General features: G+C 46.0%; 1 protein-coding gene across 1 annotated transcript in view; it reads left to right on the top strand.

Moving 5' to 3' along the window:
• The window catches only part of muskelin (muskelin 1), a 36,757-nt gene extending 19,292 nt beyond the window's left edge, over positions 1 to 17,465 (top strand). The window contains exons 12-21 of the mRNA XM_084588375.1: positions 1,500 to 1,657; positions 3,238 to 3,397; positions 4,798 to 4,918; positions 5,494 to 5,641; positions 5,713 to 5,821; positions 7,111 to 7,188; positions 10,130 to 10,294; positions 11,490 to 11,571; positions 12,944 to 13,117; positions 16,348 to 17,465. Coding sequence (XP_084444501.1) covers positions 1,500 to 1,657; positions 3,238 to 3,397; positions 4,798 to 4,918; positions 5,494 to 5,641; positions 5,713 to 5,821; positions 7,111 to 7,188; positions 10,130 to 10,294; positions 11,490 to 11,571; positions 12,944 to 13,065 — 1,143 coding nt within the window. The 3' untranslated portion in view covers positions 13,066 to 13,117; positions 16,348 to 17,465. The remainder of the gene's footprint in view (positions 1 to 1,499; positions 1,658 to 3,237; positions 3,398 to 4,797; positions 4,919 to 5,493; positions 5,642 to 5,712; positions 5,822 to 7,110; positions 7,189 to 10,129; positions 10,295 to 11,489; positions 11,572 to 12,943; positions 13,118 to 16,347) is intronic.
• The last annotated feature ends 6,138 nt before the right edge of the window (positions 17,466 to 23,603 follow it).

Genomic DNA, 23,603 nt, shown 5'->3' on the forward strand with positions numbered 1-23,603 from the left:
AAACTTCAATGTTTACGCGTCCTTTAGAAGATTATCTCAGTTTTGACATTTTTTTCTTTTCCGCCACTACAAAACTTAATGAATGTCTGTGAGCGCGCGCGTGTGCAAATAACTCATGCGCAGTTACTCAATATATTTGCAGCCTCGCATACGGTCAGTAAGTACCCTTGGACGTTTTCATTACAATGAGGAAAGCATACGCACAATCCCTGCAGTGCGCTGCGAAGGAGCAGACTCACGACTCTGAGTCCCTGCGTCGATTTGATTAACCAGCCACCCCGCCAAACTTCCGGAAGAGAACGAAAGCAAAGATTGTGAACGCACGGAATCGGCGCTCACTCTACATCCCCGCGCATCGCTCCTTTTGACTGAGCAACGCCAGCAGCGCGCCTCTTTTGAGGGGGAAAAAAAATCACCCAGGATCTGCAAAAATATTATTCCCCCTTTCCTTCCAATCACCACGGGTCTTGAAGGAAAAAGGTGCCTCAACGTTACCCTGATGAACAGGATAAGGACACCCAGAAAAGAGGTCAGAATCAAGAAAAAGTACAGGAAGAGATCAGGGTGACCAGGAATAAGCACCAATGCTGAGCTGCTTTTCTCAAAAGGCGTCAAGTCCACAAAATTTGCAGACGTTAAGACTGGACAAGCCCTTCTGAAGAATGGACAGGAAAGGCTCGCAGTGGCACTGTCCAAACTGGAGTCATCAAAGCAAGAGAAGAAATAGTGCCTTAAAGTTGCAGTCTTAAAAAGCGGCAGTTGACAGCTAGCTACTTTCTTTCCAAGGCTACAGTGTTTATAAGGTAGTTGCATATCTCGTTATGCCTTCCGTTTGAATAAAAATGGCTTTGTTTTTAGCAAAACCCCCTGTTTGCTTAATTTGCGGCTTTTTAAGGAAAGAACAGCACTTTAGACTGCATTTGAGCTTGAAGCTTGTTTTTGCACGGCTATGGTCGCTATAAACATCTGAGCCAATTGGGTTCCAGAAATAAAACAAGCCTTCTTTATTCAAGCATCTCGAGATTTGAAATTTTGCTAGAAAACATTTTTCTTCTGCTACAAACTGCAATTTATTCTGCTACAAAAGCTGCTACAAGAAGCCAGTTGCCAGTTCCACCACTGCAATAGAACATAGGCACCTAAAGGCGAGGTTTGCATTCAGTATAGGCTCTCTCACTCTGCCCTCCCCCCCCCCCCCTCCCCCACACACTTTCCTTGTTATTTTCACAAGCCTATCAGTCATTTCAGCTGCTTATATTGGTCATAAAGGTTCCACTGAATTGAAATTGATACTACCACTTTCAGTTGCATCTGTACACATATAATTTTAAGAGTTGAAAAGGGAAGCACAGACTCATTTGGGCATGTTGTTTGTAAATGCGACCATGTTTAGCACATGCTGTCTTCCATTTTGTCTTTAGTACATGTTTTGAGAAGCATTGATGTTAGCCAAGAGGTGCAGGAGGTGCGGTTTCACATCGAAGATGCTTCCCTCGCAGAGTGACTTCTATGTGTACGACATTGAAAGGAACAAGTGGACTCTCATCACAGACGACACTGCAGCCATGGGAGGCCCCAAGCTGATCTTCGACCACCAGATGTGTATGGACGTTGAACGGAATACCATCTACGTCTTTGGGGGCAAGATCCTCACCAGGTAGGCCGCCAACAGAATTACCAATCCACTTGACTGCATCACTCCGTCTCGATGTCGTCACCAGAGCTTTTGGATCATACCATTTGTGAAACTTCACTTCAAAAAGTGACTAGCTTTTGTGTGTGTTTCTTCGGGTGCTTATGAATTGTCACGCCATCTAGAAGCGGTCAATAGAAACTTTCTGCTATTGCCATCTTTGCATTTTGGATATCTCCTTTTTCTTTATTATTTTTCATCTTAACTCTACGGCTGTTACATCTAAAAATTTTTGCTACTTCAAACTAGCAACTAATTTTATTTTCCAGGTGATTGAGCGTTTATCAAAGATCTGAAAGTTTGAAACTTCGACGCAGTTTCCTTTAATGGACGCGAGTGCCGCCACTATTTGTATACACGCGAATTTTGAGCAATCAAAACCGGCGTTTTTTTTTAATGCATGGACCCTATGAGAAGTTTCGCAACTGGTAGTATTGAAGAGCTGTAGTCGTCACGTCTCACATATACTTCACTTTACCGAGCCGACTTTGGTCACATCACAGATGGGAAAACGACACAGCTCACCAATTCTAATATGCAGCTGCTTGAAAGAGCATGTCACTTGAGCTAAAAATTAAGAGCTATGCAAAAGGAAAAGGGTCTCAGTATTATTGTGTTTGGTTAGCCATGCATTGGCAGCATTGCGTATGCCACGGAAAGCCTGCTGCTATGTTGTATATCACACAAGCTTCGACTGAACTGCAACAGAGTGTAAGTTTGGTGTGTGACAGATCAAAACGAGGTATAGTTGACTTGGCTGAGATAACAGCTGTCTCCCTCTCCTGTCTGGTACTGTACCAAGTGCTGCCATGACGTGGCTGTATGGGGTGGTGGAGCCTAGTCGTTGCTGGCAGGGTTTACATTGTGTTTGCTCCCAGCTGTACTTTCTGCTGGCAGCGGCGCCAAAAATGAGGAAAGTAAATTCTTTTGAAGTTGCCTCAGGGCTGTCTAGTTCCGTTGAGTGTAATTTTGTGCATTTAAGTGACGTCTTTCATAAAGTGTTCATGGTTCTCCAACCAAGAAGTGAATTTTTGATGTTTGAAGAACTGTTTGGTCCCCAAGAGCAAAATGTTATAACTTCTCTGGAATAATCAAATTCGTTTCCAGCCAATTTTTATTGGTCTCAGCTGCTCCAAAGGAAAAACAAAGAAGATGTGACAACCTTGAAGTGCTTAGAAAAAAAATTAGGCAATAGCCAACCATAATAATGGCTGGAAGAGAAGAGAGGATCACATTGTAAGCCATAGCCTTTAGCAATGCTGTACTTCCTTCAGAGAAAAAGAAAAATAACAAAAAATGAAAAATACCTTTTGAACAGGAAAACCATATCTGTCAACATTGCAGCGTTGCTGTGAATGCATCATGTATACTGCTCGCTATCTTGCACGTATAGGCCACTATGTTTTTGTATCTGTTGTCAGAATTTTTATGGATGCAGTCAGAAAAACGAACATGATAAAGGTCAGGAAATTTGAAAAGAGTAGCTAGCTAAAGACTCAGGTTATTGCTGGGCCATATAATTACTCCCTGCGTTCTTATTCCAGTTCCCTTCCGGTGGAAGATCGGGCAATGGAGACGGCATTCAGCGGGCTGTTCACATACCACGTGCCAACAAACACCTGGCATAAGCTGCGGGATGATTCCTCAGGGAACGGTCCGCAAGATGTTCGGGCGAGGATCGGTCACTCGATGCTATTTCACGAGGTAAGCTGTTGAAGGCCATGACGCTGAAGTCCTTACTTCTAATAAGAGGGGGGGGGGCTTTTGATGTCCGAATTCGTTGAAGGAGGTCATCATGAAATCCCTACGTGGTCTTTTTGCTCATCTTTCCTAGACGAGGGGCCTAGCCTGCAAATTTTCGTTGTCCCAGATCCCTGAGTGGAGGTTCACTAGAGTTTCGTCTCTTAATTTTTGTGACTTCTGAGACTTACAGGCATATCTGAGGCTGAACGTTATGAGTATCCTTTTCTAGTCATAAATTGTTTCAGCCAAGGTTGATGTCCTGGGGCATTCTTCGTGGTAATCATCACAAATGCTGAAATGCAGCGATCAAATTGACTGCGAAAAAAGTCATTATTCTTCAGGAGTAAATAGATACGTCTGTGAGAGTTAGTTTTAGTTTCTGTTCTGTCCCAGGTGAGTGTAAATAAGTATATGGTTGAAGTATTGAAAAAGAAACAATAGCGAGTGCCGCGGATGGATTCCCCGAAACGAGTTCCAAGAACGGACACGGGGACTGCTCGTGTCTTGTGTTACATGCATGTGCTGTGCGCCCGACCTTGTGACCACGTGCAAAGGCCAGCATAGGGCAGCTCTTAGAGTGTCAGCCAACCAACGCCTCGAGGAAGGCGAAGAGACAAGGCGAACGCTGACCCCTGGTGTGGTGCCATCGTAGCTGGCTGCGGTCTAAACCTGGGAGCGGCGACCATGCGTCGTCCAGAAATCGAAGGGTGTTCTTTACTTCACCGGAGAAGAAGTGCGGGAAATAGTGGACTTGCGTAGCTGCAAAGAGGACCCCAAGAGGAGGGAAGAAAACGAAGGTCGACTCTGGAAAACAAGGAACCGGAGCGAGATGCGAGTGGGGTACCGAACAGAGTGGCCGCACCCTCCCTGAAGATGTTCAGCCAGAGTTTTGTACATTATGTACAATAAATGTGTTGTACTACTAAGTTGTCATAAGTGGTCCGGTGAAATCAGGAGACGAAGGAATGAGAGAGTTAAACGTGTTAAACTGCGAGGTTTTACTGAGACCTCGTGTGACATATTCCTTGCATGGTTAATCCATTGTTCTGATGCCCTTCCGATAATCTTTGAGTAGCTCCTCTTTATTGCTATGGTTGCTAGTTGGCATTTGTGTTTCTAAATAGGTGATCAGGTTGATACAGTCGAAATGGAGTCCTACTAGTGTTTAGTTTGAATTTTCATCGTTTTATGCTGCGCTCAACATATTTGAAATATGCAGGCATGGTCTAGAGACCTTCAGGGGGCATTACAGGTTGTCATCAAGGTATTAATGTTTGCTCTAGGAGCACAAGTTTTCCAAAAATCTTTATTTTCTTTTTTATCTTGAAGGTTTGCGTGATCTTCTCCTCCTTTGTTTTCAGAAATCACGTCTGCTGTACATCTTTGCTGGCCAGCGCTCCAAGGAATACCTGACAGACTTCTTTACATACAATGTGGACACGGACCAGATGAACATTCTTTGCGATGGTCAGAAGGTTGAAGGTAAGGTTTCCAGTCTTGACACTGCCGTTTCAAGGTCACTGCTGTTCAAAACATAAATTTAAGGTTTGTACGCACGTGAACTGTTGTGACGAGGGAGTTCTGCAGATGTTCTGCATAATGTGGGATAGGTGCAGTAGCATGTTCTCACTTAATTTCTTAAGGGCTTTATTAAAAAAAAGATTCTGTTCCAACATTGCCAAATTTTTTAATGGCATGAAATGCTTCAGTAACACGTTTAAAATAGGAAAATAATTGCAAAAAAAATATGCAACAGCTATTAACGCTTTATTTGCCATTCCTTGTTGTCTACAAAGACTGTACATCTGACTAGTTTTCGGATATTAAATTTTGATTCGGTAAAGTAAAATAAAGTGTCCAGATCGACTTCTTGTATGTTTCCTTTGACCTCCGGCACTTGATTATGAGAGGCGTGTTCAAAGAAATTTAGCTTTTGGTGTGTGAAGGAAGGAACATACTAGAGATTATTTTGTATGTGTGGCTGGAGGGTCGGTTTGACTAATTTCAGTACGGCAACTATGAGCTGTGCATGCTTGATTTGTTTTTCCGCTCTGCAGTGCCTGCGGCCGGGTTCACACAGCGGGCAACCATCGACCCTGAGCTCAATGAAATTCACGTCTTGTCGGGCTCAAACAAAGACAAGGAGAAGCGGGAGGACAACGTCAAAAACTCCTTCTGGATCTACGACATCAACCAGAACAAATGGTACTGCAACAGCTGATTCCCTCAGTGGCTGGGAGCATGTAGCGTGTAACCGGGAGCCCTTGACATTACAGGTCGTGCATCTACCACAGCGACTACGGTCAGCAGGCAACCTCCAAACAGAGTATGCAGGAGCCCTGTCCTCGATTTGCTCACCAGCTCGTCTATGATCACGTCAAGAAGGTCTGCGCTGTTTGACTCCTATTTTTACACAATGGCTAACAGATGACATGGCTGGTTACTGATTGGTCAGTGAGTTGTGTGACATATGAAACCACATGACATGGCACAGTTGGAGGTGGGAGGATGAGATAGGTGAACTCTCTAGGACCCTGGGATCCCAGTTGAGACATGCTACCTCTAATCCATGCAGGCAGCTTTGTACAGCTTGGTTAATGTGGGGCTTTATATCTGCGTTGAGTGATTTCGCACATGACGTCGTAGCTTAAGAATTTACGCCAATGAGTATGTGCAAGATAATAGAGGCGCAAATTAAGGAATCGGTGATTAAACGAGTAGCAAAGCACATCTACACGAATGAGAATCCCAAGGGTAGCTGCAGATATAGTCGCCATTAACGCTGTTACATCATGCTCTTAAATGCCTCCAAATTTTTTTCTTCCTGTCATCCACTTCAGTTCGTTAGCATGCCTTTCCTCTGCTTATTAGTGGGTAAAATCTTTCTGACTGGAAGCAGTGTTTTGTGGTTGTTGCATGAATGTTTTGTTTCCTACCAATACTGCAAAGGCTCAATATCGAACTTCATGGGACCAGAAAAAAAGTATTGAAATTACTATCTGAAGTTCGAATTATCGAATGACCCCGAAAAAACTGAAGAATTGCTTACATTGGTGGTAATAGTATTTCTTTGGTTGAAGACGGGGCAGTGGTCGCCTTCCTTTAGGATGAGAACAGTTTGACCGGGACTATTTTTTTGCATTTCCATCTATGTCATACTGCATGCACATTGTCAGGAGCATCAAAGCAAGCTGGAGAATGTTTAATGGAGGTGAACCCAGGCAGAAACCTGCAGATAAAAGAGAAAGCCCTCATCAGCTGTCTCAATCTTAGATGTTGCATTTAGATGGCATTGCAATGCAGTTCTGTGCCGTTCTACCACCAGCGTGTGGAATATACCGCTTTTGCACCCGACAGTTTCTTTTTTCTTCTGGAATTGGTTCTTTACTTTTCCATGATCACTTACTGCTTTTAGCTTTGTGAATTTTATTGCATTCTTGTGCCTGCTTGTTATTTTCCTGTCTTACGATTAGGTGCACTGGCACTTGGGGGATGCATACTGTAAATGCTTTCTGGCCCATGTGTGACCAGGTTAAGCATATTCCTATTCTCTAATTTTGTGGGAAATATTTTAGACAACACTGTGTCATGTGCCTTATTCCCTGCTTCTACTTTTATTGAAAGGAATATGTTTGTCTTTTTTCTTTTCTTTTTTTTTCTGCTTGCTGGTGCAGGTTCACTATCTGTTTGGCGGAAATCCGGGCCGGCCCAACTCTCCAAAAGTCAGGCTAGACGACTTCTGGTCACTTCAGGTAATTGTTGCGTATTGGGCTAGCAACGTACAGTCTTCCATCAATGCACAGTGTCTGTAGGTGACATAACCAGTATTTTATGAGGCATTGCTAACTGGAAAATTCGCGAGCATTGACACAGAGGTCATATTACATTTACTTTGTTCTTTGTAACCTGAACATCAAAGGAATTACAGAGGGCTGTGAATGTGAATTGCATTCAAAGTATAGAAAAGAAAAATGGAACACTTGTGTCCGCAGCAGCACTGTGGTCATCTTTTGCTGCACTGGTTAATATGCATCTGCAAAAAATACAGACACTAGAAGTTCCTACGAGCTTTGCAGCTGCTTTTTCTGTCAGTGAATGGTCATTCCAGTTACAGTGTAGTAGAAATAGTCCAGGGAAAAGAAAGTTGCTTAGGAGGGATCCTGAAAATCTGAATATATGGACCCACATCTATTATGAGGTGCAATTTCAAGCTAACAAAACCGGGGAAGAAAGCTTTAATCTGCATGTAATGCATGTAAAGAAGGCTCACCAAGAGCACTTATTCGCAGTGCATTTCTTAGTTTGCCCGCGAAGCAAACGCACTCTCCGCTTGCGCATCTATTGCTAGCCTGCACCAGGCATCAAATAGTGCTAACCAACTTCATGTGCCAGTGCCGGTTCACTCCTTTGTCGTACCGACATGATTGTTCAGAGAATTTCACGCACCATTAGAGGAGCAGATCACATTCGCCCCGGCAATCAAACGATCCTGTGGTTTTTGTAAACCAATGTGTCGCATCCAGCTCGGGCATAGGACAGCAGCGCACGAATTACGGACTAGCATGCGCCGCACTTGTGCCTGCTGCATATGCCACCACACATGGCGTGTGCGCCCATAAAGAGTTTTTGGATTTGGGTCTTTAGCAATTGTTGTCTTTCGGTGTGTCATCTGCCGAGAGAGATCTTTCTGTAGGAACACTTTGGCTCCTTTAAACACTTTCAGTATCTCTCATTTATTGAAATTAGCACCGACGAGCTCCTTGGGAATGCTGTTGTAGGGCATGGCTGGAGAGGCCCATGAGAGACCCGTGCAAAATGCTGAGTGCAGTCCTGACATTGTGTGAGGCATGCTCGGCCTGCTCGTGTGCGCCTCAAGCTTGGCGAAATGGCGTCGAAACCGAAAACGTAACAGTCAACCGACACTACTGTATAGTATCTCGTTTCATTGGAAGCCTGACGCTGATAGCGCTGAATAATATAATGAGACCGAACTGCGAATTTAGGTTGAAAATTGTTTGGATCGACATATAATATCAAGCAGAAATCGGACATTTTAAAATTTAAAAAACTCTTATGTTTGATTTTTTGCGGCATACGTAGTCGGCGGCTACAGTTGGACGACAGCTTGCAGCTTCTCTTCTAATGAGCAGCAGGGCCAAAAGTGCATACATTGAGGCGTATGTTAGCAGAAATTACTGAAATGTTTCATTTCATTTTACTGTCTTATAGGCCCCTTTCGAGGTTCTATTGCATAACAGGTGGGATTACAAGATTTTTGAATTCCAGAAGGAACAGCCATTGCAAACATTAATGGGAAGGTGATGGCAGCAATGGTGTGAGGAAGGCTGTTCCTGTCGATAGCTGTGTGGGGAAGAAATGATTCAGCAAACAGGATGATTCTAGTGAATGGTCGAGCAACGTGAAATAGATGCGCAGCGCAGTGGAGGGTACATGAGGGTGAGGGTCGGTAAGGGCGAAAGCGATAGGATCAATAACCGGAAATGGGAAAAGTGTCAGTGCAATATTTAGGGGTATCCCCCTAGGTGGAGTAGCCTATTATGTGTATGCCATAAAATTCCGAGCAAGTGCCCCCACCTGTAAGGGTTGTGTAGGGAAGTCACTACTGACAGTTGCCGTCTGATGACCACCACAAGCTAGACGTCTGATGTACGCGACCCAGAGAGCAGATGGCCGCTTTCTAGGCGGGAGCTGCTGAGAGAATCAAAGAAGACAATTGCTAGCATGTTTAAACAGCACGATGAATGAAAATCTTGACAGCGGTCGCCAATCAGTTTGCATCGATGGCGGTGGCGCAGCGAGAACACAATGTGTAGCAGCTAGCCGACGTCTCGATGCACACTTCTCAGCCTGATTGCTCCAATCAAAGATAAAATTTTAAACCTATGGGCACTGCGTTTAATTTCTTGGGTGGGAAATTTTGTCATCATTTTAAATTTTGGTCCCATTCAGGGAAAGCGCCCCTCTCCACTTTTCCAGTAATTTTGGCGTGTGAGAGAGGGTTCGCTTGCTCGGAATTTTATGGTATTATACAGATTAGTATGGTATGAATCAGCTTAGAATCGCTAGTCATCTTTTCTTACTCCCACAAAAAGATGTCTATGCACTTCTGTCCATCAGAAGTGCCTCCTTATTAAGTGAAATCATTGGCATGCTAGCATAGATCGCCATCAATATTAAAAACAATTCCTACAATAACTGTGTATTAATAAGTATTGAGTACTTGTGTCAGAGAAATAACTCAGCTCTGTACAAACATTACATAGGCTTTATATGTATTTCAGGAAATAAGGCCTCAAGGAAAAAGAAAGTTATGTCTACGTTGGTTTTTATTTCAGCTGTCGTTCAGTTCTGTGGCTGTGTGTATCAAGCAGTTACATCGATCAAACATGCTATCTCGGTTTCATATATTTCAAACCTGGCTCAATATCATTTTGATTAAGGAGATACATAAAAGGCACCTATGTGCTAATGATGTCAGCACACGGCAAAGAACCCCAGGTAGTCATAATTATTCTACAGCCCTCCACTACGGCGTCTCTCATAGCCCACATGTTTTTTCAGGTTGCGAAACCCCACAATTTACGACTCATGCCACAGTACCTTGGTTTGGCACATGTGCATCTCTTGGTGAGGCCCACTTTTGTGAGACGCGGCATCCTGCCTTTTTTGCAGCTCTGTCGGCCTTCCAAGGAGCAGCTGCTCAGGCGGTGCAGACAGCTGGTGCGGCAGCATTACTTTCGTGAGATCACCTTTGAGGACCCCTTGGCAGCCCTGCGGTACCTCCAAACAGAGCTAGCGGACACGGTCGACCACTCAAACGTCGAAGAGGAGAGACAGGTGTGCATCTAACTGCATTTTCTATACATATTGATGTAGCACTTCACTCTTGGCATATATCAGCTCAACTAGGTGGTGCAGAAATTACCTGCATGCTCTTTTTTGCTTCTATGTTAGATGGTAAGGTGTGGAAAGGCAGGTATTTGGGGTTCCTCAGCATCTTTCGGCAACTTATCAGAAAGGTGAGTAAACTTGATAACAGTGGCTGGGTATATTGCAGAGCAGCCTATTATACTATAGCCAGTCCCATAATAAAGTGGGTAAAGGAAAAGTGAGGCCGAGGTGTGCGTCGGTTTAGGTGATTTGAAAACCAAAAAGCATTCCAAGGAACTTAAGGGTTTCGTGGGATCCAGCACCATACGTGCCAACCCTCCGAATTCGTTCAGGAGACACCCAGCCCTTTTACTGATTGCACGATCACTCGAATATATCTTCCGATTGGTTGCCTCTTCCCACTCAAGAATGGCTTTTGCGAAACCGGCACCGCAGAATCTGCAGCTGCATCTTAATTGCCAGCGTCGCCATCAATGGCTGCACCAGTGCCATCTGCTAAACAGCAGATCCAAGCCAAATCAAGCGAAAACCAAAGTAACTGTAGCTGGTTGCATTTCATGTTTGCAGCTGCTTATGCACGTGTTAAGGATAAGTAGGCCGCCTGAGTGTGATGCACAGTGTAAAGTTGGAATTCTTGTCTGCTTGGAGTTATGGCTCTATCAAAGCCCAAGAAGAAATATTTGCAGAAGTGTTTGCGATCTTACGCTTTCCGTGCTCTGTGGCATCGAGAATAGGCTAACATTTTGCATTTTTGCACAACGTGTGGATGCAAAGTCTGCTTGCGGCGGCAAAGGTGATTTGTAATTGAAACAAGAAGAGCTCAATTTCACTCATCAATGTGCAACACAACCCTCCAACATCTGCTGCTGAACGGCCACCAATCTGGACCATGCTTTGAGCAAAACTACTTTGGCAGATTGTTGAAGCTAGCAAAGTCTGCTACTGCAAGCTCCTTGTAAAGGGACCTCATTGCCTGAAAGTTTAAGCAAACCCTCAACCCCCGTTGGCATGAATAAAAAATCTCCTGAACTTTTACCTTTCCAGGTTAGCAACTATTCAGTATAATGACTGCTTTATAAAAACAAATTAGTGCGCCTGTCCTTTTGAGCTGTGTGTTCAGTGTGTGTGCTTTTCTCTTCAGTTCCAGTTGCAAGCATCTAGTCTCTTCAAGCACCCAGACACAGATCGTGATGACAGCATGACGACAGCAGCACCCTTAGGAGGTATGACTTGCTTCCTTTGTTCATGAGAGCTGGATTTGCTTGTTTGGTTAGAAATTTTTCTTTTAACCTTTGTAGTTTTTATCCTTGGCAAAAAAGAGAGCATTTTGATTTTCCTCCAAATTTGCACTTCTGTTTCCCCTTTTTCTTAATTTAAGGTGTGTCGCACTCATATTAATTACTACTAAGTACTTTGGTTCCATCTCATTTTTTGTAATGTCATAGCAAGGTTAGTCTGCTGCCTGTTGGTGGTTTTGGTCATCGCTGGCAGTGGTTGTTTCATCATGCCCGAGGAAATGTTATAATCAGAGAACTCTAATTCAGACTCTCACAATTTGAACAGCCACCCTGTTCAAGTTGACACTAAGTCCTGTCAGCATTGAGTGTACCTGAAAGGCTCCACTTGATCTTATACATTAGTGATTCGAACTGATTTCCTACCCTGTTCGAATTTGAAATTTTGAGGTGAAGGGGCTGCAGAGTAGGTAAATATTGGTCAGTGTTCTAAACGAAGCAGAATTTTGCTGTTTGTAAAGCAACTGGGCTGTGCAGCTGTTGGAAATGTATGAACGAGAACTTAGCATGTTTGGCTTGCTGAAAGGCCTAATGTTATTTTTACTTTTAGAAGACATTCATCATTCTTGTAGCAGAACATACACTCTCAGCATTATTGCCATAGTAGCCTTTGTGTTCTGAGAGATTTTAGGACCATTGCAGCCGTGCATGTAATTTTGTCATGATTTGTATTCCTGGGCTGTACATTTCTAGTACATGTCTTCAAAAAGTACTTATGACCTGTTATGCATGTTGCATTATCTTTATGTTATGTCTGGCTCAATGTCTTTAATTGCCGTATTTCCTCGATTCTAAGCACCTCCCCCCTCCCTGCCTCATTCTTGCAAAAAAACTTTTTTAAAAAGTTTCCGCGCAAATCTAAGCGCCTCTTTTATGCAAAGAAGTGCGTATATCCAGGACTGCCAAGCGCGCTTACTCACTTCGTCATTGGGCCAGAGCTTATCAGAGTCCTGAGGTGCCGCGACGCTCGTGGTGTGATCTCTAGCTTCGTGTGTTGCTGCTGTGTTCTGACACTACATGACAGATGGCAGCACAAAATGTGGCAGAAAGCGACCCCGGTAGCTTCATCAGCGTGTTGTCACGTAGGCCCGATATCGGTGACAGTCGGCAGGTTTCGCGGGCATCGGTGGTGTGTTGCTGGATTTGGTGACATTTGCTTGGGAGCCGTAATGGAAGTCAGAACGAGTCTGTAGAGAGCCGCCTACAGCTTTGAGTTTAGGCGAACTGTAATCGCGTTTGCCGAAGATGTTTGTGAACTTTGTTCGCCAAATAAATTGTTATTTGTGCCTCTTTTTTGCAGATGTGGGTGACCCAGACTACAAGTTCCAGCTGCGCACCAGTCTCTTTGACACGATAGTGGAGTTTTTTCCGGAGTCTATGACGCAACCAAAGGGAAACCTCGTTGATCTGGTGCTCCTATGAGGCTGTCACTGGAACGCCCGTTGGCTCTCGCTGAATCTATCGCACAACCATGGTACGCTTTCACTCAGTTTTGCCCAGAACACATGCTGATACTGGCTTGTTTTTGTGAAACAGTTGTAACAGCCTCAGGTGTGATATGAGTTGGTGGGTGGTACATATTGCTGCCTAAGTGTGAGGCTGCAGAGACAGACAGCTGTTGTCTCGAGTTGTTGCCCTTGACAGCCATTGAGTGGATTATCATTATGCAATGAGCCTCTATATGAGAATTCTTCAGTGTCGCAGAGTTTCTCGATTCTCTCAATGTCAACCATTGCAACACATGCTCGTACTGGCTTGTTTTTGTGAAACTGTTTTAGCAACCTCAGGTGGGATTTGATTTTGTGGGCGATACATATTGCTGCAGAGAAAAAGCCAGCTGTTGTCTCGAGGTGTCACTCTTGACAGCCAATGAGCAGATTACCGTGGTATCATGATGTAACGAACCTCCATATCCAAATTCCTCAATAAAACATGGTGCTAGGCTAGTTGGTTAACCATACTTGGTAAGAAAACAGTGCAAAAATGACGACAGGAGAGGACACAACACAAAAGAACTCTACTATCAACTGATTTTATTTTGTCTGCAAATCACATTTATAAGCAGTCACATCACATGTGACACTAGGGCGGTGCCAGCTATCTTTGACTAACATAACAGATATGAATAGTTTTATCACCTCTTCAGAGCTATAGTCAAATACAGGTTACAACAAAGAAGGAAAACAAATATGAAAGAACCGCACATGATGTATGACCAGGGATTGAAAGCCTTGTGTAAAATTTGTTATAAAACTTTTTCCAGAAAACCGCGCTCAGCGGAGTACAAGCTCATAGAGGGATCGCTAATGCAGTGGTCTGCTTTTTTTTCTATGTGGAGAGCTTCGAGCAAAACTCTTGCTTTTGTGCTAAAACTGCTGCCCAGAATCTTTGCTTCTTTAAAGCCAGGTACATACTTGCATGCCATAACATGCTTCACTAAATTTGCGAGCTTACCTTGTTTCATGTTTTGAGTGCTCTTTTAAATGGTCATTGAGGCAACACCCTGTTTGCCCTATAGCATTTTCGGCAGGACAAGGGGATCATATACACGTGCTTTTTTTCTTCTTCTTCCTCTTTTTTTTTTTTCTTTTTTCTTTTTCTTTTTTGCGGAGTTTAAAGTTAGAAGTGCAGGTTATATTCAGGGGCGAGTTGTACAGTAAAGACTGAGTTACATGTACGCAGAAACACGAACGCGACGGCGGCACACACCGCGTGGTGCTTCGCGCAAACAAAAATGTGTCGCTTGACTCGTCGCTCGGATCTACCGTAATAGAAAATTTCGCTCGTTCGCCCAGAAGTAAGCGTACCTCACTGCCGCTCATTTCGCATGCTTTCTTTATTTGGCTGTGTTGCATTGTGATTGTGTATTACCGCGTAAATTTTTCGCTTTGTACAAACAATGGGGAATAGCCTAGGATTCAAAGAACGTCGAATCGTAACCAAAACAAAACAAAATCCTGCTTGGGCCATAAGGCCTGCAGTATTTTGAAATAAATAAATAAAGGGGGTGTCACATGACTTCTGGTACTGTGCAAGTTAACACACATTCGATACGGTTTGTTGTAAATACCGTTTACTTTGCCATGTTGTCACAAAATAACTAATTCTTGCAATCGTTGTGACTGTTGTTGCATTTGGCAACAGTTTTGCGGTGTACTAAGCCACTATGCCAGCCACACAACCTACATAGAGCGTCGTCGCCGTTTAACAGCAAAATACAGTCTCGCCGCCTTGATGATGATGATGATATAGCCTCTCCCTTTGAAGTGCGCAGTCACTGGCGCCACCTAGCCACTGCTCACATCATTCGCTATCATCCTCACCATATTTGGTGCCCTTCAGTTTTTGCTGTTTTTTCGCTTTTGTCGAGCAGCGCGCAAACCGACTCTCCTCACGTAGGTTTCCCGTTGCGTACCCGTTGTGGGCGCTGTTCGCACGGTAACGCAGGAAAGTCGGTAGCCCTCATCCTCGGAGTTCTCCAAGTTAACCGATGTGCAGGCAATGCTTCCGAGATAATGAGCGTCTGCCACCATTAAACTATACACAGTCTTGCCAGGACCGTGCAGCGAGTCCGAGTTAATGAGACCCAGACAAACGAGGTTTTACTGTACGCGAGTAAATACAGTACTCTAGCAACTGACAAGTGCTCTTCATTTAAGAAAAATGTTTCTCTATGTTCTAGCACCAATATGCTGTCTTAAAGGGACTAGCGATAGACGTTCCGTCATTCTTCATTTCGCCGCATTAATTTTTGAGCTGACTTTATTACCACCGGAGATGTCGGCGATATAATCGCGCTTCTTCTCTCTCCCTTCAACTCAACATTCCGAGGCACCAGAAAGAAAGATAGAACAGCTCGGGGACTGTGCCTCGCCAATGAGTATGTCATCGCTTCACATTTAGTTTGAGACTCGCTTGCCGCCCTTGTTTTCCAAAGCATGGGTGTGTAGGTGTTCTCCCTATCGTACATTTTTCGGTCTGCCTTTTTCCACCTCCTCATCTGCACTGTCTGCAGTCAGGAGCTCGAAGCACGACTGCTTGCAGTCAATCGCTCATCTTCCTGTAGTGCCGGTAGGGACTTCGGATGAAGCTGCAGGCACTCGATGTTCATACCTGACTGTCGCTCAATCACTGGGTTATAGTAATAAGCATCAGCTGCAAATAGTCGCCGCAAAGTGTTGACGCTTGCAGTCCGATGTGCTCCATCCAGGCAGCTCACTAATGTACTTATTTAGGAAAAACATGCCTGAGTTCAACACTTAAAGTCACTGGTGTGCATCCATTAGAACAGCAAGGCATGTTCATTTCTTGAGCGGATGTGAAAAATGCTGTGAATAACTTCAGAGCCACCGACAGAAAGATGCGGCAGCGGTAAATTGGAACAGTGTGCGCGAAGGCATTGATATTGCTTGCACATACTTGAGGGGTTCGCACAGCACGCGAGCAGATTTTCACAGCTATCGGAAGTGTGTCCGTGATGTCATGGCCATCTTGGCTGCAACGAATGGCAGACTCCAGTGGCCTGCCACTTACCACGACATTACCAGACTCTCGACCTTCTAAGGAATTGCACTTTGATGCAGTGCTGAAGAGCATTCACTCTACACGTTGAACACATTTACTGGTAACCTTTGCAGCCATTGTTTGGTCCCCTTAAGAGGGATGCGTCGGACTCGCAAGTGAAACTCGGGTGATGCTTTCCAGGTGAGAAAAGCCGAGTTGCGGTGCTGAGGTGGCGAGCAACAAAGCTGTGGTGTCCGAATGCTAGTCCCCATATTTCCGCCCGTTTTGCCAGTGATGCCGGAGGAGGCCACATCCTTCAAGAGGCGCTTCTTCTGCCCAGGCCGCTTTCCAGCAACAGTGCCTCCCGTGGACTGTTCTTCAGGCAGGGGGCATGTATCAAAGTGCGGTTGCTCTCTCTCTCTCTCTCTCTCTCTCTCTCTCTCTTTTCCCTCGCACTTCTGTCATATTTTAACTTAGTAGTCTTTTACTTCTCTTTAGTGTTCACAGGTTTTTAGTATTCTAAAGACTGTTCTCACATTGTGTAGGAAAGGAGTATTTTTATTCTTTTTTTTTTTTTCTTTGCTGTTGCATGATGTGTCCCGAATTCATTCTAGCTGCACAGAGGAGGCTCGAAAGGCGGTGCTGTATGCTTAACGTCGTGTTCAGTGGAAAGCATGGTAAGCTCTTGTGGTCAAGGAAGTGTCGATAGTGTGAAAAATTTGTGCAGCCGTGCTTGTCGTGGATGAAGTCATTAGCAAGTGTACATATGTCACAGCCATCAGGAAAATGAACCTAATGTAAGGATTCCTTTCTTGTATAAATTTAACAATCGTCAAAGATCGCAAGTCTGCGCATTTGGAAGCGCACTTGGCTTGGCATCCAAGAGTGAAAAAAAAAAGAAGATAGTTTGTGTTAGGTCTGCATCAAAAAGTGCGAAGGTTTTTATTGAGCAGGCAAGAATAGCGAGAAATGTGCATGTAAGAGTGCCAGAGCTTTTAACATGTTTTATTTGTACTTACGCGGTTGTTTTCAGAAGGAAAAATCTAACCCTCGAAGTACAACTGGCTAAATGGTTGTGGTGGCCATTAAGGTTACTGTTGTCGGCTGGCCTGAGCAATATGTGAACATCGCTAGATTAGAGATTGGCAGCAGGCGCTCATATTGCCGATGTATGAAGCATCAGGGAGTGCTGGCTTGTTAACGCACGTGCTGTTCACTGCGTCTTCTTCGTTCTCCACCTGTCACAATGCTGCCCATTTATGGCACTTGAAGGCACAGGTTGTTTTTCTGAAGCCAAAATAAAGTCAGTATATACTTGCTGCCTTGGCTCTCACCTCTTCACTTTTGCTGCGGCAACCTGCAGCAAAAATTTTATATGAAAACTTCATTGCAAGGGTGAAAAAGCGTAATACTATACAGTAAAAGCTCATAAATTTGGACGTGAAGACACTGGAAAAAAACGTTCGAATTATTGAATGACTCCCCCATCCACCCCCCCCCCCCACTCCCCCCAAAAAAAAGGGTAATAACCACTTTGCGTTACGATAAAACTACAGTAAATTTATTTGATGAAAGACTGGGGAATGGTTGTTTGCTTTTGGGATGAGAACAGTGTGACAATGGCTTTTCTTTTTTTTTTTTTTTTATCGGTGGTTTATTGCATGTACAACTGTTGGAAACGTCAAAAACAGAACTGCTCCATAATGGTAAGGCCTTTCTGGCGTCCGTCACAGTGCGCCGTGGTAGCGGCAGTGTCTACTTTTAAGTGTACGCATTACCATATTTACACAGTTGTAAGTTGACCCCATTTTTTTTTTTTAATTGAAATTCCAAAGTGAAAGGGATCTGCTTACAATCGAAACCAAAACGTGGCACTGCAATAAAGGCGAGATAAAAAATGTATTGGGGAGGCTACGGCAAATTTGTTTGCTCTACGGCTCTAAGCGCAACATTCGGTTACTGTGTGCGCTTCTGAGAAAGAATTTCTTTTTTTAATACTGTTACTGTACAGCGCAAACTGCACCTACGAGAGTGTCGATAGTTTACGGAAGAGCCGCTATTCCAATCGCGGAGACGCTCGCTTTTTGCACATCAATCGCATCAGGTCAAACACATGGCAGCACTTCCAGGGAGTGTCTATGGTTGATGGAAGTGCCGACACTGATCATTCATTGAGTTCGCGCCTTTCACTTGACGATCGGCAACATGCTTCGTCATGAGCTTCTCCAGTCCGAAAAGGATTCGTTGCTCGTTCAGTGCAGCGTTCAAGAAGTCGGGTGTCATTTATGCAGAAGAAACAACTGCGCTGTGGGCCGCAAGTTCGAAGCTTCTAAACGGGCTATACGGGATGGCAGTGGCAGCGAGAAAACATTTTCAACTGTGATGCCAAGAGAACAGTCTTCCGATGCTATCCTGAGCTAATATGTGATCTGAAGTGGAGGCAAGTAGTCCAGCCAGGCAATAAATTTCGGTTGTGGAAAGCATCCACCGGTATATATTTTTTGTTTGTTTTTCTGGACATGCGATCTTAGGGATGGGGGTGGGGGGAATTTACATTCAAGTTCTCTTACAGTCGTGTAAATACAGTATGCAACTGGTGCTTGACACGCATGTAATTTTGGCACAACTGAAGAACCATGCGGATGCAAATGGGGGAAATGTAGAGTGCTATCAACCAGCATCCGAAACGGCGCACAGCGAGGTTCGCTTGGATAGCTGATGCACGGGCGATAGCTGCTGTCTCTCCAGCCTTGCTCGACGCTCCTAAAAGTGAAGCTGAAACTGAATGGTTGACTTATTCTCGGAAACATAGCTGTCTATTTTTTTGTCACGCCTATCGTTTAAAGCATGTCAGAGGTGTGAAGTCCGCTCTGCAGCATACATTTTAGCAGGGATGCGATTCCTGTGTTGGTTGCACCAAAATGCTCCAAACCACCTGCTACATGCTGGTATGTTATGACAGAATGCATGTAATCTGCACCAATTCTGGGCTACAAGTTCATATTTCCTTTAGAATAAAACTCTGTCACCACATGTAATCCTTGCACATTATGTGGCACTAGTGGACAACCTAATGTTTCCCAGAATCCTTCATTCGGTCCTAGTGGCTGGGCCCACTGTCAGCCCATGTGATGAAAACAGAAGCAAAACAGGCCTGCAGGAATTTTTACTCTGGTTGTGTGAAAATTACGGCAGAAATGGACATGACACAATCATTCAGAAATGGTGCCGGTGTTGGCTTTCACATCTTTGCACAGCCAAAGTGGGGAAACTGCAAGCTGCTGCAGAGTTCTCATTGGCATTCGGTTTGTTGCCCTATAAGGGAGAAGTGGTTAAATGTGTGTGGCACTCATACATCGAACATGGGAAAGCCAAGTTATATGGCAGACGGTTGGTTCAGTATTTATTGCATTTCTGCAGGCATGCGACTGGTAAAAAGAATACTTGGAACCTTCCTTTTCTTCCCTAAACACAACTTTTCATTTTTTTTAATTTTACAATGTAATGCCTGTATACCTCCAAAGGTCATTTCATTTCAGACTTTTAACATTCACAAAGTTGGCAAACAAAATATCTTGACCTGTGGTTTGCAGGGGTGCAACAACATAAATGTTATCAAACTATGCAAAAGAATCAACAAGCAAGAACAATGTTGAGAATAAAAAAGCGTCAAATTTGACCACATTTTTTGTGTGTGTGTGTGTGTGTGTGTGCGCGCGCGTGCGTGTGTGTGTGTGTGTGTGTGTGTGTGAGGTGGCTCATTTTTGCTGTCGCTCTGCGCATTGCGTCATTTTTAGGTAGTTGTAATTGACTTCAGCGGTATCAACGGCGCACAAAGAAATGGGCTTCACATCTATCTCATCCTCCTGTCAACCACTGCACACAAGCTGCCCTCCGAGAGTGAAGTGCTCGGAGACCTGCCAATGACATTCACAGAGTTAAATTCATTCACAGCAGCCCACAGTAAAGACTTCTTACCAGCCTTGGTCTTTGGTCACTTCTGCTTGATATGTTGCCACAAATCTGTACATATATTTTCCATAGTATCATCTACCGTTTGTGGGCCCATGTAGCCAATCACAACCACCTATTGGACACCTACACCTAACCAAGGTGAAGGTCATGTTATCATTTTTCTTGTAAATTGGTTTCGAAATGAAGAGGCGACCGTGTGTTGTGCGATGTCGGCGCATGTTAGATCCCCAGGTGGTCGAAATTACACCGTAGCCCTCCACTACGACTGCTGTTTCTCTCTTCCCACTTTCACTCCCACCTTCATTTATGTTGCTGTTCAGGAGTCCACAGAAACAATTTTAAGAAAGGAAATGCGCAGTATCTGTCAGACTTTAGGGAAAGAAGTGGAGGGCGAAACAGGTGTCGTGGAGGGCTGCGAGTTATTTCGGCCACCTGGGGACCTTTACGTGCGCTGACAATTGAGGTATGGTCCCTGGAAAGACTTGCTAGTCTTCCGTCTCCGCGCGCCTTGCCGCTTGCGGCGGGGGCTAGCCAGCCACCGAATTTTTATCTGTTTAGGCCGTCATTGCACCCGCCACCGCTTAGGTGGTGGACGACGGCTATTGCGGCGCGCGTCTTTATCTTTCTCATCTTTTTCTTCTCTACTTCTGTCCGCACGAGGCAGCGGAGGTGGCTCAGCTACAGAGCCAGTAGCAGGCCCGTGCATTTTCTTTTCCTTCTTCCTACAGCCACAACAACCGCGCGCCTCCCTACGGAGAGGCAGGAACTGCCTCGAGCAGTAGTTGCCCCTGATGGGGCTGGGACAGGTAGGTCACCGCCGCTCGGCGGGGGCTTGCCTGCTACCGAATTTTTATCTGTTGTAGGCCGTCATTGCACCCGCCACCACTTCGGTGGTGGACGACGGCTGTTGGGGCGTGCGTCTTTCTCTAGTTTCTCTTCTGTCTGCACGAGGCAACGGAGGTGGCTCAGCTTCAGAGAGAGAGAACAACTTTTATTTAAAATGCCTGCAGAATCGGTTAGGCTCTCTCCAAGCAGGGAGGACAAGCTTTTACCGTGACGCGGCCACTACGTCAGTCTCGTGCGTTGTGCTCCTTGAGGTCTTGTTACGTCCCTCGCTACTTCCGTGGGTTCGAGAGGGCCGCCGCCCCCTTCTTGGGGGTGCTGCCCCCCTCTCCTCGGTTTCGCTCGGTCGCTGCCTCTCTAGAGCTGCCGAGACCTGCTGGACGGCCTTGAGCTGTCTCTTGATCACAGCTCCTCGTTGCAGCCTCTAGCTGCGGCGGGATCGTCGTCTTCTCGCTGGCTTCGCGCGGATTTACGCTACAGTCCCAAAGGATGTGAGCCGCGGTGGCTCTCTCCTTCGCGCACAGTCTACACATGTCGCTCGCGTGCACACTCGGACACATGTGCTTAGCTAGCACCGGGGTGAGCAGGGACCCCGTCTGTAACTGTATAACACTGCCTCCTTCCGGGTAAGCCCCGGGTGAGGTGGCGGCATAGTCTGTCTGTTCAGTCTGTACCATTTCACTATTTCGTTGAAGGTGGTCATCTTGTCCTTGGCACTGCGCCGCGACCAAGACTCCGAGTCGGCCGTGCTTGCAGCCGCGCGGTTGGTTAGTCCTCGCGCGGCCGAGTTGGCCGTCTCGTTGTGGTTCACGTTTCCGCGTTCCGACACGTCACTGCCCATGTGGGCCGGAAACCACTTGATCACCACAGGACTTTTGCGTCCGATGTCTTCGGCCTTGCGCAGTATGCGCGCGGCCTCACTACATACCTTACCCTTGGCGTAGTTCTTCACTGCCGTTCTAGAGTCACACAACACTGTAGTGCATCCGGGGTCGGAAACGGCCAAGGCGATGGCCACCTCCTCCGCCCGGTGCGCTTCTCGAGTCCGGACGCTCACCGCGGTCTTCGTTGCACCCGTCGATGCCCCGACAACCACCGCCGCGTATGCATTGGTGTTCCCTCGATACTCCGCCGCGTCCACGTAGGCTGCGCCTTCTTCTCTGGCGTGGAGGTCTACGAGAGCCCTGGCCCTCGCCAACCTCCGCTCCCTGTTGTGCTCGGGGTTCACGTTCTTCGGGATCGGGAAGACCCTGAGCTTTCTGTTGATGCTATCTGGTATAGATACGTCTTTCTGCTGCTTGCCTTCCCTCGGTTCGAGGCCAAGGTCCCGCAGTATCTGTCTTCCGGTTCTCGTTTCAGAGAGACGCTCGAGTTGCGCCGTTCTCTGTGCTTCGGCTATTTCGTCCAGCGTGTTGTGGACTCCCAGCGCCATGAATTTTTCGGTGCTCGTGCCCCCGAGGAGACCGAGTGCCGCCTTATACGCCTTGCGTATGGTGGCGTCTATCTTGTTACGTTCACTCGGCCTCCAGTTGTGGAAGGCGGCCACGTACGTTATGTGGCTAACTGCGAAGGATTGAACGAGCCTAGTCAGGCTCTCCTCCTTCATCCCCGCTTTTCTCTTGGACACCCTCTTGATGAGTCTCACTGCCGCAGCCGCTTTGCCCGCGAGCTTGTTGACCGTTTCACCGTTGGCTCGGTTTCGCTGGATGAGCAGCCCGAGTACTCGAATCTTCTCGACCTCCGGTATTACTTGTCCTCCCGCCGTCTTGACCGTGATCTTGGGATGCTCGTACTTCCATATTCTTTCTTTTCCTGCCCGATCCTTTCGGGGGAATCACCAGCAGTTCTGACTTGGCCGGAGAGCAAACGAATCCAGACCCGTCCAGCTGCTCCTCGATGGCGTTGACCGCTTCTTGCAGCGTTGTCTCGATATGTCCGTCGCTTCCTCCCGGTACCCATAGCGTAACGTCGTCGGCGTAGATGGTGTGCCGGACTCCCGCTACTCTTTCTAGCCGGGTGGCCACCCCGATCATCACGAGGTTGAAGAGTAGCGGGGAGATTACCGACCCCTGCGGAGTTCCGACGCTGCCCAGCTTCTTCGAGCTGCAGGTCTCCCGCACAGATTTCGGTGGTCCGTTCCGTCAGGAAGTCTTTGATGTACTGGTATGTCCTCCTGCCCATTTTTAGCCTGGATACTTGGGCCAGGATAGCCGAGTGCCTCACTTTATCAAAGGCGCTCTGCAAGTCCAGCCCGAGTACGGCTCTGTTGTCCTTGGTGCCCGTCGTATCGTCGATGATCTCGTTCTTCAGTAAGATCATGGCGTCTTGCGTCCCGAGTTTGTTCCGAAACCCGATGATGGAATTTGGGTAAAACTCCGATTCTTCCAGGTAACGCTGCCACCTGTTCATGAGAACGTGCTCGAGGACCTTTCCCACGCACGAAGTGAGCGAGATCGGCCTGAGGTTCTCTATGTTGGGCGGCCTGCCAGGCTTGGGGATGAGGATCGTCTTGGCTGCTTTCCATTGCTTGGGTAGCCTTCCTTCTTGCCAGCACTTGTAGAAGTTCGTGAGCGTTTCGATGGCCGCTTCGTTGAGGTTCTTGAGCGCTCTGTTGGTCACTCGATCGGGACCCGTGGCAG

This window comes from Amblyomma maculatum, chromosome 1 (genome assembly GCF_055883805.1).
Source record: "Amblyomma maculatum isolate TAMU_Amacu chromosome 1, ASM5588380v1, whole genome shotgun sequence".
Lineage (NCBI taxonomy): Eukaryota > Metazoa > Arthropoda > Arachnida > Ixodida > Ixodidae > Amblyomma > Amblyomma maculatum.